Genomic DNA, 12,899 nt, shown 5'->3' with positions numbered 1-12,899 from the left:
GTATAAGGCCTAATGCACATGACCGTGTCCATTTTGTGGTCCACAAATTGCAGATCTGCAAAAGACGGATACCGGCCATGTGCTTTCCGGATCGTCCAGCCCGCAATAGAGCAGTCCTATCCTTGTCCATGATACATGTCTATTTTTTTTGCTGGGCGGTGGACGTGTGGTTGCGGACAGTACACAGAGTGCTGTGTCGACATCTTTTGTGGCCCCTTTGAAGTCAATGGGTCCGCATACGACCCGCAAAAAATCCTAGGGGAGCAGGTGAGATAATAAGACCCTATCAGTAGTGGCGAGGCCCCTTTCATAGACTTGACTACACCGGAGGAACCTGTGCCATTTTAGCAGGGGATATGCTGAGAGTCTTGCAGCGTGATATGGAAGCATTGCCCAGTCATCCCATTGTATATCAAAATACTGTCTTGTGTGACTGAAGCAACTGGGCAGATGTCCACTGGATAAGAGGATATGTACTATTAGTAGGCCAAGTTGTACATCGGCCATACATCTAAAGACATACTTGCCTCTGGCCCCTGAAATATAGAAGAGAGGTCCCAGAGACCTGGCCGAGCAGGTTAATCCGGGAGTTGCCATCAGGGGGAGCTAACTACATATATATATATTGGTCCTATGGGATGGCACTGTTATGGAGATCTGTGGATGGCACTGTTATGGGGGTCTGTGGATGACACTGTTATGGGGGTCTGTGGATGACACTGTTATGGGGGTCTGTGGATGGCACTGTTATGGGGGTCTGTAGATGACACTGTTATGGGGGTCTGTGGATGGCACTGTTATGGGGGTCTGTGGATGGCACTGTTATGGGGGTCTGTGGATGGCACTGTTATGGGGGTCTGTAGATGACACTGTTATGGGGGTCTGTGGATGGCACTGTTATGGGGGTCTGTGGATGGCACTGTTATGGGGTCTGTGGATGACACTGTTATGGGGGTCTGTGGATGACACTGTTATGAGCGTCTGTGGCTGACACTGTTTGGGGGTCTGTGGCTGACACTGTTTGGGGGTCTGTGGCTGACACTGTTATGGGCCTCTGTGGATGGCACTGTTATGGGGGTCTGTGGCTGACACTGTTATGAGCCTCTGTGGATGGCACTGTTATGGGGGATCTGTGGCTGACACTGTTTGGGGGTCTGTGGCTGACACTGTTATGGGGGCATCTGTGGATGGCATGACACTGCTGTGGGGGGGATCTATGGATGACAGATAAATAGCATCTTATGCTATTTGTCATCCACAGATCCCCCCCATAACAGTGTCAGCCACTGTGAATGACCCCCAATACAGGGGGTGGGGCCGGCATCTACACTAGTTTTTTAATGGCAGCGGGGGCCCAGTGCAGTCATTGTATTCTATTGCACCGAGCCCCGCTCACTGTACTAATCGTATCTATGGTAACTGCAGGCAATGTTTAACTATAGAATATTTTCGATCCAGCAGCCTGTACTTACGACCATAGCAGGCAGGAGGATGGGCGGGCGGGCACTGGCAGCGTAACTCACTACGTCACGTGCCCGCGCCGATTGCTTCATTCATAAAGTGGGCGGAGCAGGGACGTGACGTAGGAAGTTACGCTGCCAGTGCCCGCCCTGCCTGCTATGGTCGTAAGTACAGGCTGCTGGATCGAAAATATTCTATAGTTAAACATTGCCTGCAGTTACCGTAGATACAATTAGTACAGTGAGCGGGGCCCGGTGCAATAGAATACAGTGACTGCAGCGGGCCCCGCTGCCATTACAAAACTAGATGCCGGCCCCCAGCCCCTCCTCGCTCCTCGCTGATACACACGCCGGCCGCACTGTGCAGCATGCGGTCGGCGGTGTATCAGTGTAAAAACGTCAGCATTCGCCCCATAAGACGCACTGCCATTTCCCTCCCACTTTTGAGGGGGGGAAGTGCGTCTTATAGGGCGAAAAATACGGTATATAGATGGTTCTTGCACTATGCAGGAATGAACATTACCCTCTTATACCGTGTAAGTATGGGAACTATACTACAACATAGAGTTTATAGATGGGTTTTGCTTAGTAACATGTGACGTATACAATGTGGCTTGTTTTTCTGCTACTGCTGCTGATTTTATATTTTTATAATTGATGCAAAACGAATAAAGTGTATATTCTGATTAATTATATGCTGTGTACCTATAGTTTTGGTGTGTAGTAAAACGTAGATGTTTCTATGTTCTACTTGGATGAAGTCAAGGGCACATTTGCCTTCCAATATCATAGAGGAGACCTTGGCACAGACGGGAAACTGCCCAGGGCTACCCTCTCATGTGTTCTCCATTAATGCGTGAGGAGTCCTTTCTTCTCTGAGGGGGTGAACAGTCCTTAAGGGGTTGTCCCATCTGGGAGATTTATGGCATATTGGATATGCCATAAATCTCTGATAGCTGCAGGTCGCACCCAGAGGTGCACCACCAATGAGGCCAGGTGAGACGCTCGCCTCAGGCGGCACCAGGTAGGGGCAAGAGAGGGGCAGCTACAGGGCAATTAGCGCTTTCATTGTGGCAAAGGGGTTAAGAAATCCTGTATCACTGTCCTGAGGAAGGAGGTCATTCACTCCTGAAACGCGTCGACAATAAAGTTATTATTAGAACCATACGCCATATCTTGATGTGATCCTTGGCAGCGCCCACAGAAGAGGTTCAACTGGTTTTCACCATTTCGTCTAGGTTAAGAAATTGGCATTGAGGGGGGGGGGGGGGGGGATTTGCCGTTTCAGTTTTCGCCTCAGGCAGCAGAAAGGCTAGGTGCACCCTTGGTCACACCTCTGGGACCTACTCCTATGTCAAGATTGGGGTATAGAAGGGAACAGAGCACACCTTGCATGCAGGTCATCCCAATTCACTTCTATGGGACTTCCAAAAATAGCACTTCTGGGCCTATTATTGAGATAGGAGAGGGTCCCAGAGGTGAGACCTGCACCTATTAGACATTTATGGCATATGGTTGATGTAACACCTATGGCTCACCACAGATATCAAAGACTGTACACACTATAGGGCAGGTTTATAGGGGATGGTCAAGACTGCTGTGGATTTTCAGAGAGATCTACGGCAGAACCTGAAACGTGGATTTCTAGATTCGCTCCATTCTAGATCAGTGGGGCTAATATTTAGCTTTTCATCACAGAATCCACTTGAACAATGAACAAGCTGCGGTGTCGACCATATTCGGTGCAGATAACATGCGAACGAGGGATGAATTTCCCCTCGATTGTTGGCAGAATTAGTCCTGATTTCGTCGTGGGAACATCTTGGCTGATATACTGTACAGTAGGACTGCAGTGAAAACTCTTTCTTAGGGGCTGTTTACACTTTGGATTTTGCAGACAGAATTTGGCGCATATTCCATGCCAAAAAGCCTCCAGGTGGCTGCACTGCCATTCGTACAGCATTGGTTTATTGTCGTGCCCTTTCTTGGCGTGGTCGGGGCCATAAACTGCGACCTCCCATTAAACAGTGGGAAGTGGATTTTGCAAAGGATTTTTGGCAAATGACGCGGTGTGACCGGTTTCACTCATAGGGTTTCATTGCAAAAACACAGCATTTTTATGAAATTATAAAAGGCAGTAAATCGTTTTTTTTTTTTTCCACTTGCATTTAATTTTTTTTGTGGGTTAATTTGTTCGTTTTTTCAAAATGCAGCCTGCTCTAGGTATCGCTTTTTTTCTGACATTTGCTCTTAGATGTCTCTACAGGGGGAAAAGTGCCTGAAAAAAAGGCCCAAAACCCTGAAAAAAATATGTGTGAAGGAAGGCTAAGGGCTCATTGGGACAAGTGATGTTTATGTCCGGGTGCTGACACATTAAAAACAATGGACCAATTAATATATACTGTACGATATTCGGCTGAAGGTTCGATTTTCACCCAAGACTTGCCCATTCATGTGAACGAGTGTGCACTAAAAACGGAGAGCACATGGAGGCCATCTGTGAGCTGTTTGTTTAGCAACTTGTTCATGTTTACCAACCACAGCCTCTTCCTAGGCCACTGATTGGTTAGTTTATGTGGTTGTTACGGACGCGGCAATACCTAATATGTATGCTTCTTTTTATATATTTAAGTTTTACACACTAACAGCATATTTTTTTTTTATACGGCATTCAGGTAAGGAGGTGGATCATGTGATATTTCTGTAGGGCTAGTCGTTACAGACGCGGCAATACCCAATATGTCTGGTTTTCTTTTCTTTTTTTCTTTTTTTTTTACAATTTTATGTTTTAGTTTGGGAATCTTTTTTTTTTACTTGGAACCTAATTTTTTTATTATTATGAAAAACACTTTTTAACTTTTTATTTTTGTCCCACTTTGGGACTTCAACCTCTCGGGTCTGATCCCTTCTGCAATGTATAACACTACAACATGTATTGTAATGCATTGACTGTCAGCTTGTATGCTGACAGCCTGCCTGTGAGACCCAGCCTAAGGGCTGGATCTCACAGGCTTCCGTAGAAGGCAAGCTCCGATGTCTATGGAAGGCATCGCTTGCATTCTCTGCGCTGTAGTGGCAGGGACCCGATGGGGAAATGGAGGGCACCCGTACCCTTCGCAAACCCTCTGTATGCCGCGGTCAGCTTTGACCGAGGCATACAAGGGGTTAACACAACGGCATCAGTGTTTTCACCGATGCCGGCGTATGCAGCAGCTCCTGCACCCACCCGACCTGCCGTACATGTACATCACTGGTCCTTAAGTGACGTCATCCAGCTGTGACGTACATGTACGGCAAGGGTCCTTAAGGGGTTAAAGGCTATGAACATCTTTGAAGAGAAAGTTGTTTCTGATTGCGTTTTACTCATTTTGGGCTAAAAATCATTTGGCCCTTATTAAAAAAAATAAAAAAAACAGGGTTAAATGTTAGTCTATCTGCAGAGTATGTTTTGCTTTGCGTTTTGACAGTGAACCCATCCAGTTGCTGCTCTGATGGCTGGACGTACTGTATAGTCATTATCTTTGAATTCCTGACAGCTCATAAACATTCAATATAGCCAAATTGTTATCAAACTGATAAGAATATGGCTTAAGCCTCTTTCACACGACCGTATGGCTTTTTCAGTGTTTTGCGGTCCGTTTTAAACGGATCCGTTGTTCCGTTTTTTGCTTCCGTTGTGTTTCCATTCTGTTTTTCCGTTCCGTTTTTCCGTATGGCATATACAGTATACAGTAATTTCATAGGAAAAATTGGGCTGGGCATACATTTTAAAAAACGGAACAGATACGGAAGACATACGGATGCATTTCCGTATGTGTTCCGTTTTTTTTGCGGACCCATTGACTTAAATGGAGCCACGGAACGTGATTTGCGGGCAATAATAGGACATGTTCTATCTTTTAACAGGACGGAAAAATGGAAATACGGAAACGGAATGCATACGGAGTACATTCCGTTTTTTTTGCGGAACCATTGAAATGAATGGTTCCGTATACGGACCATATACGGAACGCAAAAAACGGCCCGCAAAACGGAAAAAAAACGGTCGTGTGAAAGAGGCCTTAGATGCATGTTGAGGAGGTGTCAAGAATTCAGAGATAAGAGCAAGACATCCAGTTGTCAGAACCTGATGGGTTCCAATCACATGTTTCAAAGCTGCATTTCAAAATTCTGCTGGATCCAGTTGGAACCAATGATTTCCTAGGATTTATATATTTATCATGGATTCATGACCTTAATAGCTTATTGTTCTTCTCGTAGGTCCAGAGGTTGAACGAGTGGAGAGGCATGTGTCTAGTAAAGCACCTGAACCCCCTGTAAGTATTTCTATTCATGATGATATTGTTCAGAAATGTCATATATATACACGTGTCTGATGGAATTGTTCACTTTCTCTTCAGGCAGTAAAAGAGAAGTTCAGCCCCCTGAAGCAGAGGAGTCCCCCCGCCAGCCGCCCCCACCTGTCCCCGGAGGAAATCAAAGACGCGGATCGAGCGGTGAGAATTTCCTTTCATTCATTAGAAGAAAGGGAAAAGGATGTTGGGCTCAGATGTAGCATGCAGTGGGGTCATCTCCTTCACCCGACATCCTGTGCAATGCTACTAGGTGAAGAGCCATGGAGAACTGGACCCGATGAGAGGTTCCTCAAATCTGAATTAACTTGATTCTCAGTTATTTCCTGCCCTGGCAGCTCATTTGGCTTATATCCCTCTGGGCAGCACATTGAGAAAGGTAACAGCCCCAGGGTCCCATAGGAAATTTTAAAATGGAAAGATTTTTAATTTTTTTTTTAGTTCATGTCCACCTTTCCAATTTTAGGTACAAACTTCTGTGCTGATTATGATATCTCTTTGTTGGGATCAGAGCTGTATGTAAATTCAGTCCGATCGTTATATAATAAAACACAGTATGCAGCCACCACTAGGGGGAGCTAATTGCATTAAGGCTTTTTAGAACTAGCATTGAACTCAGCAGGAGCCATAAACTCACCCTAGTGGTTGCTACAGGTAAAACAAATGACTACATGAAACAGTTGAGTTTTGTGGTTTGTCTGTTGGAGGTGCACCACCGTTAACATCACCCAAAATATAGAATTACACAACTTTTAACTTTCTCTTTGGCCTACTTGTGCATTCAGTTAACTTTTTCATCAAATGTTTGTGAGATTTTACTAATAGACAAGGTGGACAGAGCAGGCAACCACCTAGGGCACCATAGGCACATTTTTGGGATTAGTAACAATGCCCTACCTCTAAAGTTCTTTACACAAACAAATGGATTCTGTCTCCAAGAGGATGTTAATAAAGCAGGTACCAGGGTTCAGTGAGCGCTTCCTTTTGATCGGGTATACGACCTGACAACTGACCCTTGTCATGTTCCAAGGCTTGTTGAAAAATTAAACGTTGACTTATATTGAGCCACATCAATAGGTGGCACTAGTGAGACAGTTCTCTTTCTCTAGGAGATAACTCTTTGAATATTATTTTCCCATGGAGCATTGCCACTAAGTCTTCATCTGTAGCTGGTCTCCTTAACCCTTTCATGACCAAGGGTCATTGATGCCCCCGTGACCACGTTTAATTTTGCAAATCTGACGTGTCACTTTATGTGGTAATAACTTTGGAACGCTTTTACTTTTACAATTCTGAGATTGTTTTCTCATGACACATTGTACTTTATGACAGTCATACATTTGAGTCAATATACTTCACCTTTATTTATGAAAAAATCCCAAATTTACCAAAAATTGGGAAAAATTCACAATTTTAAACATTTCAATTTCTCTGCTTTTAAAACAGGAAGTGATACCTCATAAAATATTTATTGCTTAACATTTCCCATATGTCTACTTTATTTTGGCATCATTTTGTAAATGTCGTTTTATTTTTTTTAGGACGTTAGAAGGCTTAGAATTTTTTAAGCAATTCTTAACATTTTTAGGAACATCTCCAAAACCCACTTTTTAAACCAGTTCGGGTCTGAAGTCACTTTGTGGGGCCTACATAGTGGATACCCCCAATAAATCCCATTGTGGAAACTACACCCCTCAAGCTACTCAAAACTGATTTTACAAACTTTGTTAACCCTTTAGGTGTTCCACAAGAATTAAAGGAAAATGAAGATGACATTTCTAAATTTTTACTTTTTTGGCAGATTTTCCATTTAAATCCATTTTTTTTCTTTAACACATCGAGGGTTAACAGCCAAACAAAACTATATATTTTTTACCCTGATTCTGCGGTTTACAGAAACACCCCACATGTGGTGGTACATTGATGTAAGGGCACACGGCAGGGCGTAGAAGAAAAGGAGCGCCATATGGTTTTCGGAAGACAGATTTTGCTGAACTGATTTTTAGATTCCATGTCCCATTTGAAGCCTCCCCTGATGCACCCTTACAGTAGAAACTCCCCAAAAGTGACCCCATTTTGGAAACTAGGGAATAAGGTGCCAGTTTTATTGGTACTATTTTGGGGTACATATGATTTTTAATTGCTGTATATTACGTTTTTTGTGAGGCAAGGTAACCAAAAAATGGCTGTTTTGGCACGGTTTTTATTTTTTACAACATTTATCTGACAGGTTAGATCATGTGCTATTTTTATAGAGCAGGTTGTTACGGACGCAATGATATCAAATATGTCTACTTTCTTTGTTTGTTTATTTGTTTCAGTTTTACATAATAAAGCATTTTTGAAAAAAATGTGTCTCCATTTTCTGAACGCCTTATTTTTTTTAATTTTTCTGCCGATAGTCTTGTGCAGGGGCTTGTTTTTTGCAGAAAGTGTTGACGTTTTTATTGGTACCATTTTTGTGTACATATGATTTTTTGATCATTCATTATTACACTTTATGGGGCAAGGTGACCAAAAAAATTGGTTGTTTTGGAACAGTTTCTATTTCTATATTTTTACAGCGTTCACCTGAGGGGTTAGGTCATGTGACATTTTTATAGAGCAGATCATTACAGACGTGGCAATACCTAATATATATACTTTTTCTAATTTATTTAAGTTTTACACAATAATAGCATTTTTGAAACAAAAAAATTATGTTTTAGTGTCTCCATAGTCTGAGAGCCATAGCTTTTTTATTTTTTGACCAACCGTCTTAGGTAGAGTCTCATTTTTTTGCGGGATGAGGAAACGGTTAGATTGGTACTATTGTGGGGGCATATGCCTTTTTGATCGCTTGGTGTTGCAACCTTTGTGATGTAAGGTGACAAAAAATTGCTTTTTTGGCACAGTTTTTATTTTTTACGGTGTTCAGCTGAGGGGTTAGGTCATGTGACCTGAGGGGTTAGGTCATGTGGTTGCTATGGACGCGGTGATACCTAATATGTATAGTTTTTTTAATTTATTTAACTTTAACACAATAATAGCATATTTGAAACAAAAAAATGATGTTTTAGTGTCTCCACGTTCTAAGAGCTATAGTTTTTTTTATTTTTAGTTGCAATAGGTTTTTATCGAGAATTTTTGTGCAATAAAATCGAACACACACTGTGGACGCAGCCACGTAAGAGTGCACACAACTTATACATAAAATACACAATAGCACAATAAGTATGCAGTAACACATTCTATTATGCGTAAGTACCAGGGCATCCGCTTGCATGCTGCCAACCTGCTACTTCTGTTATTATTCAATACCGTTTTACAGGAGAGTTTAGAGAAATATAGAACATAAGCTCAGCTATTACCAAGCGTAATTGAACAAAAATAGCAGCAATACACATAGTTGTAGTAGTGTGCAAGGGAAGAGGAGGGGAGGGGGGTAGGTTTTTTTTAAGCGATTTTCCTATGTAGGGGCTTATTTTTTGCGGGATGAGGTGAAGGTTTTATTGGTACTATTTTGTGGGACATACGCCTTTTTGATATATTTATAGAGCCAGTCGTTACGGACGCAGTGATACCTAATATGAATATTTTTATTTATTTATTTGATTTTCTTTTATGACATAAATGAACGGATATGAGAAAAGACCATTTTTATTTACTTTTTTATTTTTACACTTTTTTTTTATTTATCAAGACCCACCTGGATCTTGAAGATCCAGTGGGCCTGATCACTATACAGTGCATTGCAATAGTTATCTATTGCAATGCACTGTATAGTCAGTGCTTAACTTACCCTAAGGCCTCATGCAAATCGCGGCTCCGCAAAACACGGATGGCGTTCGTGCGCATTCCGCTATTTGCGGAACGGCACGGACAGCCTTTAATATAAATGCCTATTTGCGGACATGTTATATTCTTTTAGCGGGGCCACGGAACGGAGCAATGGATGCGGACAGCACACGGAGTGCTGTCCGCATCTTATGCGGCCCCATTAAAGTGAATGGGTCCGCGTCCGAGCCGCTGTTTTGGCGAAAACAACCAAAACAACGGCTGTGTGCATGAGGCCTAAGGCTGATCAGACACTCAGGGTCTGATCAGCCTTAGATACATGGCAGCCGGGACACTTTTGTAAGGCGTCCGGTTGCCATGGCAACTATCTGGTTGCTGCCATTGCAGCAGCGGCGGCCCGATGCAAGAGAGAGGGAGCTCACTCCCTCTCAACCCCATGGATGCCGCAGGCGGCTGCTGACCGCGGCATCTATGGGGTTAAACGGCCTAGATCGGTGCCAGCGCCGATTTCACCCGTTGCAGCAGAGTGTTGGCTGTAAGTTACAGCTAACACTCTCTGCTGATGGCAGTCCAGTGACCAAACGTTTATGGGTCTCAGGGCTTAGAAGCAATTCCATGCAAGTGAATAGGGCTGAGCTGAGATACCAAGTAGCCCCTATACAATGTATGACGCTGTGCTTGGTGAGTAGGGAGATGGCCACGACGCTCACAGTAGCGCTGGGGTCTTCTTCAACAGCTGATTAGAGAGGGTCCTGGGTGTTGAACCCCCACTAATCAGATACTGATGACCTTTCCAGAGGATAGGTCATCAGTATATAAGGCTTGGTAAAACCTTTTAAGGCGAGCCAGTACCTACCCATAGCAATTTTGATTAAGGGATGGAGCCAGGGGAGACAATTCTCCCTCTCCTTAAGGATACCTCTTTGCATATTATTTTCACATGGAGTATTTCCACTAACTCTTCATACACAGCCAGTCTCCTTACGGAGAGCCAATACCTACCCTAAGCAACATTGATGAAGGATAGAGTCAGGAGAGGAACGGCAGGAGCCGGTGGACCTTACTACAGATACATGAGTGGAGGAAATGGTGAGTAGGTATTATAAATGAGGGCAAGGTCGGAAGAAAGTGACAGAGAGCAATTCAATAGATGATTTTCCAACAGCACTGATGCTGAACTTCTCGGTCTGAATTCTGAAACCCCTAACTTGGACACCAGGAGCTTACCCTACTCTGTGGTATAGCAATAGGGATTCAGTTTGACATTTGGCAAGCAGTAGTTGGGACCTAAAGGCTTCTCTATCACTTAAGAGAATTTTAGTACTATAATGGCAAGGGATTGCTGGTGAGGACCCTGGTGCAGATAATGAACTGGGGCCGAGGTGCTGCAAAAATGTATTGTGCTTGCCAGCCTGAAGCTGGACATTCCATCATACCTATGCAGAGGACTATAGGACCATCCTTAAGGGTGATGTGTCAATGTTCCTAGGGATCATAATAACATTTTCATATATGGCTTTTGTAAATGAAGGAGCATAATCTGACCCTGAGCCTCAGCCCCATGCAAAACATCTCAGTCCGTCTTGATCTCTTGTTTCCTGTTTTCATCTCTGCCAGTATGTCTTACGTGTTACATCAACACAGGTTTTTCCTGTGAATAAAATTCTGTGGTGTTTCCTTTCTAACTCGCTTGTAAAGAAGCCAGAAGTTCTCCTACTCATTTCCACCAAAGACTAGAATGAACTAAAAGTCTGCAGCTTACTTGGGTAGCTTAAAAAAGGACAATGGTTTATGTGGGCAATGGGCAATTTTTTGTGTGGCCTCCTGTCAGTAGGCCCAATGAAGAATAGAGTCAGCATCTCCTCAGCCCAAGCTTATTGCCAGAGATTGGTGGTGTATATCTCCCTGTTTTAGGTCACCAGGGAGCAGTAAGAATCTGGTGTGGTCATGGTATTCAGATACAAGGCTTGGGCCACAGGTGATGGAAAGGATAACTTTGTCTCTAACTGTGTCAGCCTCCACATGATACACAAGGAGACAGTAGATGAATTTTTCGGCTTAGTCCGTGCTAGTATGCCTCCCTCCTTTAATTTCAAATGTCTAAATCCATGTAATCACACCTGAGGTATCAGCAATGTTATTGAAAGCTATCTAATATGGCACTCTGAGGTCTCTATATGCCAGGCATAGATGAGAAGCTCAACTCACCTTCAGTTGTTGTCTCCTGATAATGAGACATAGGATGCTGCTGCTGCAGATAATGGTGGTGGTTATCGTTTTTGATGAGGTTTTTTTTTTTTTTTTCAGGCACAGAAGGAGAAACTACACGCAGAGTTAAAGAAAGTTTTGCTACTGAAAGGGCAAAGAAACTCTGCAGAACAAGAGGAACCGAAGATGGAGGCTAATGTGAAGATAACAGAGGTGGGATATCCTCCAATTTTGTACTTATAATCCAACCTCAGATGTGGAGCCACAGTTTGTATGGTATAAAGCACTTTTGGGAAATCCTATGCATGTGGCTTTACATCTCTGCCTGTTCTGATTGACTGCTGTGTATAAGCACAAACCCATCATAAATAGGCTCACTAGAAGGTCAATGTATGACACAGCCCATCATAAATAGACTCACTAGAAGGTCAATGTATGTAGAGCTGATTTTCTTTATAAATTATAGGCATCAAAACAACCAATCTAATAAAAGATTATAAGGTATCATAACTATTACACAAAAGCAAACTTGATTAACAAAAATGTATTCTAGAAATTTGGTTTGGGAAGTATGAACATAATTTTAGACTCTGGTGCTTAATGTCTTGCCATGTTTTTCCAGGAGAAGCTAAGAGCTTCAGAGATGGTGGAGGTGATTGTAGAAACTGAGGCACAGGCAGGAATGTCCGGCATAAACATCTCTGGAGGAGGCAAAGACGGACTATTTGTTTCAGAAATCCTTAAGGACTCCCCTGCTGCCAAAAATTTGTCTCTGCTTGAAGGTAAATATTGCTTGTATAAAACATACAGGCAGCCCATATGGCTGCCATGGGGCCCTTGGAGATAGTGGACCAAGCTGTGATAGGCCACATTGGTTATTTTAATGGGTGAGGAGATCCTTTCTCTATAGGTACCATCTCCATATCGGGGATACAACAGGCATTATATAAACACAGGACTGACAGTATAGTAAAGTTCACATGTTAGTCTTGTTGAGATGACATCCAAAAAAACATTGAAAAATGGTCTACTAGAGGGGTGGTTCACTAAAAGAAGATGGTCAGTATACATAGTTTATGATTAAACTAAAAATCCATCACAA

General features: G+C 42.9%; 1 protein-coding gene across 3 annotated transcripts in view; it reads left to right on the top strand.

Annotated features, from left to right (window-relative positions):
- Nucleotides 1-12,899, top strand: part of PRX (periaxin) — a 47,833-nt gene that overhangs the window by 25,133 nt on the left and 9,801 nt on the right. For all 3 annotated transcript variants that reach the window (XM_044268831.1, XM_044268830.1, XM_044268829.1), the window contains 4 exons: nucleotides 5,721-5,776; nucleotides 5,861-5,956; nucleotides 11,897-12,010; nucleotides 12,420-12,579. In XM_044268831.1, coding sequence (XP_044124766.1) covers nucleotides 11,984-12,010; nucleotides 12,420-12,579 — 187 coding nt within the window. In that variant the 5' untranslated portion in view covers nucleotides 5,721-5,776; nucleotides 5,861-5,956; nucleotides 11,897-11,983. The remainder of the gene's footprint in view (nucleotides 1-5,720; nucleotides 5,777-5,860; nucleotides 5,957-11,896; nucleotides 12,011-12,419; nucleotides 12,580-12,899) is intronic.

Source organism: Bufo gargarizans, chromosome 9 (genome assembly GCF_014858855.1).
Source record: "Bufo gargarizans isolate SCDJY-AF-19 chromosome 9, ASM1485885v1, whole genome shotgun sequence".
Classification (NCBI taxonomy): Eukaryota; Metazoa; Chordata; class Amphibia; order Anura; family Bufonidae; genus Bufo; species Bufo gargarizans.
Note: the sequence above shows the minus strand (reverse complement) of the source record. Positions and strands in the feature narration are given on the sequence as shown.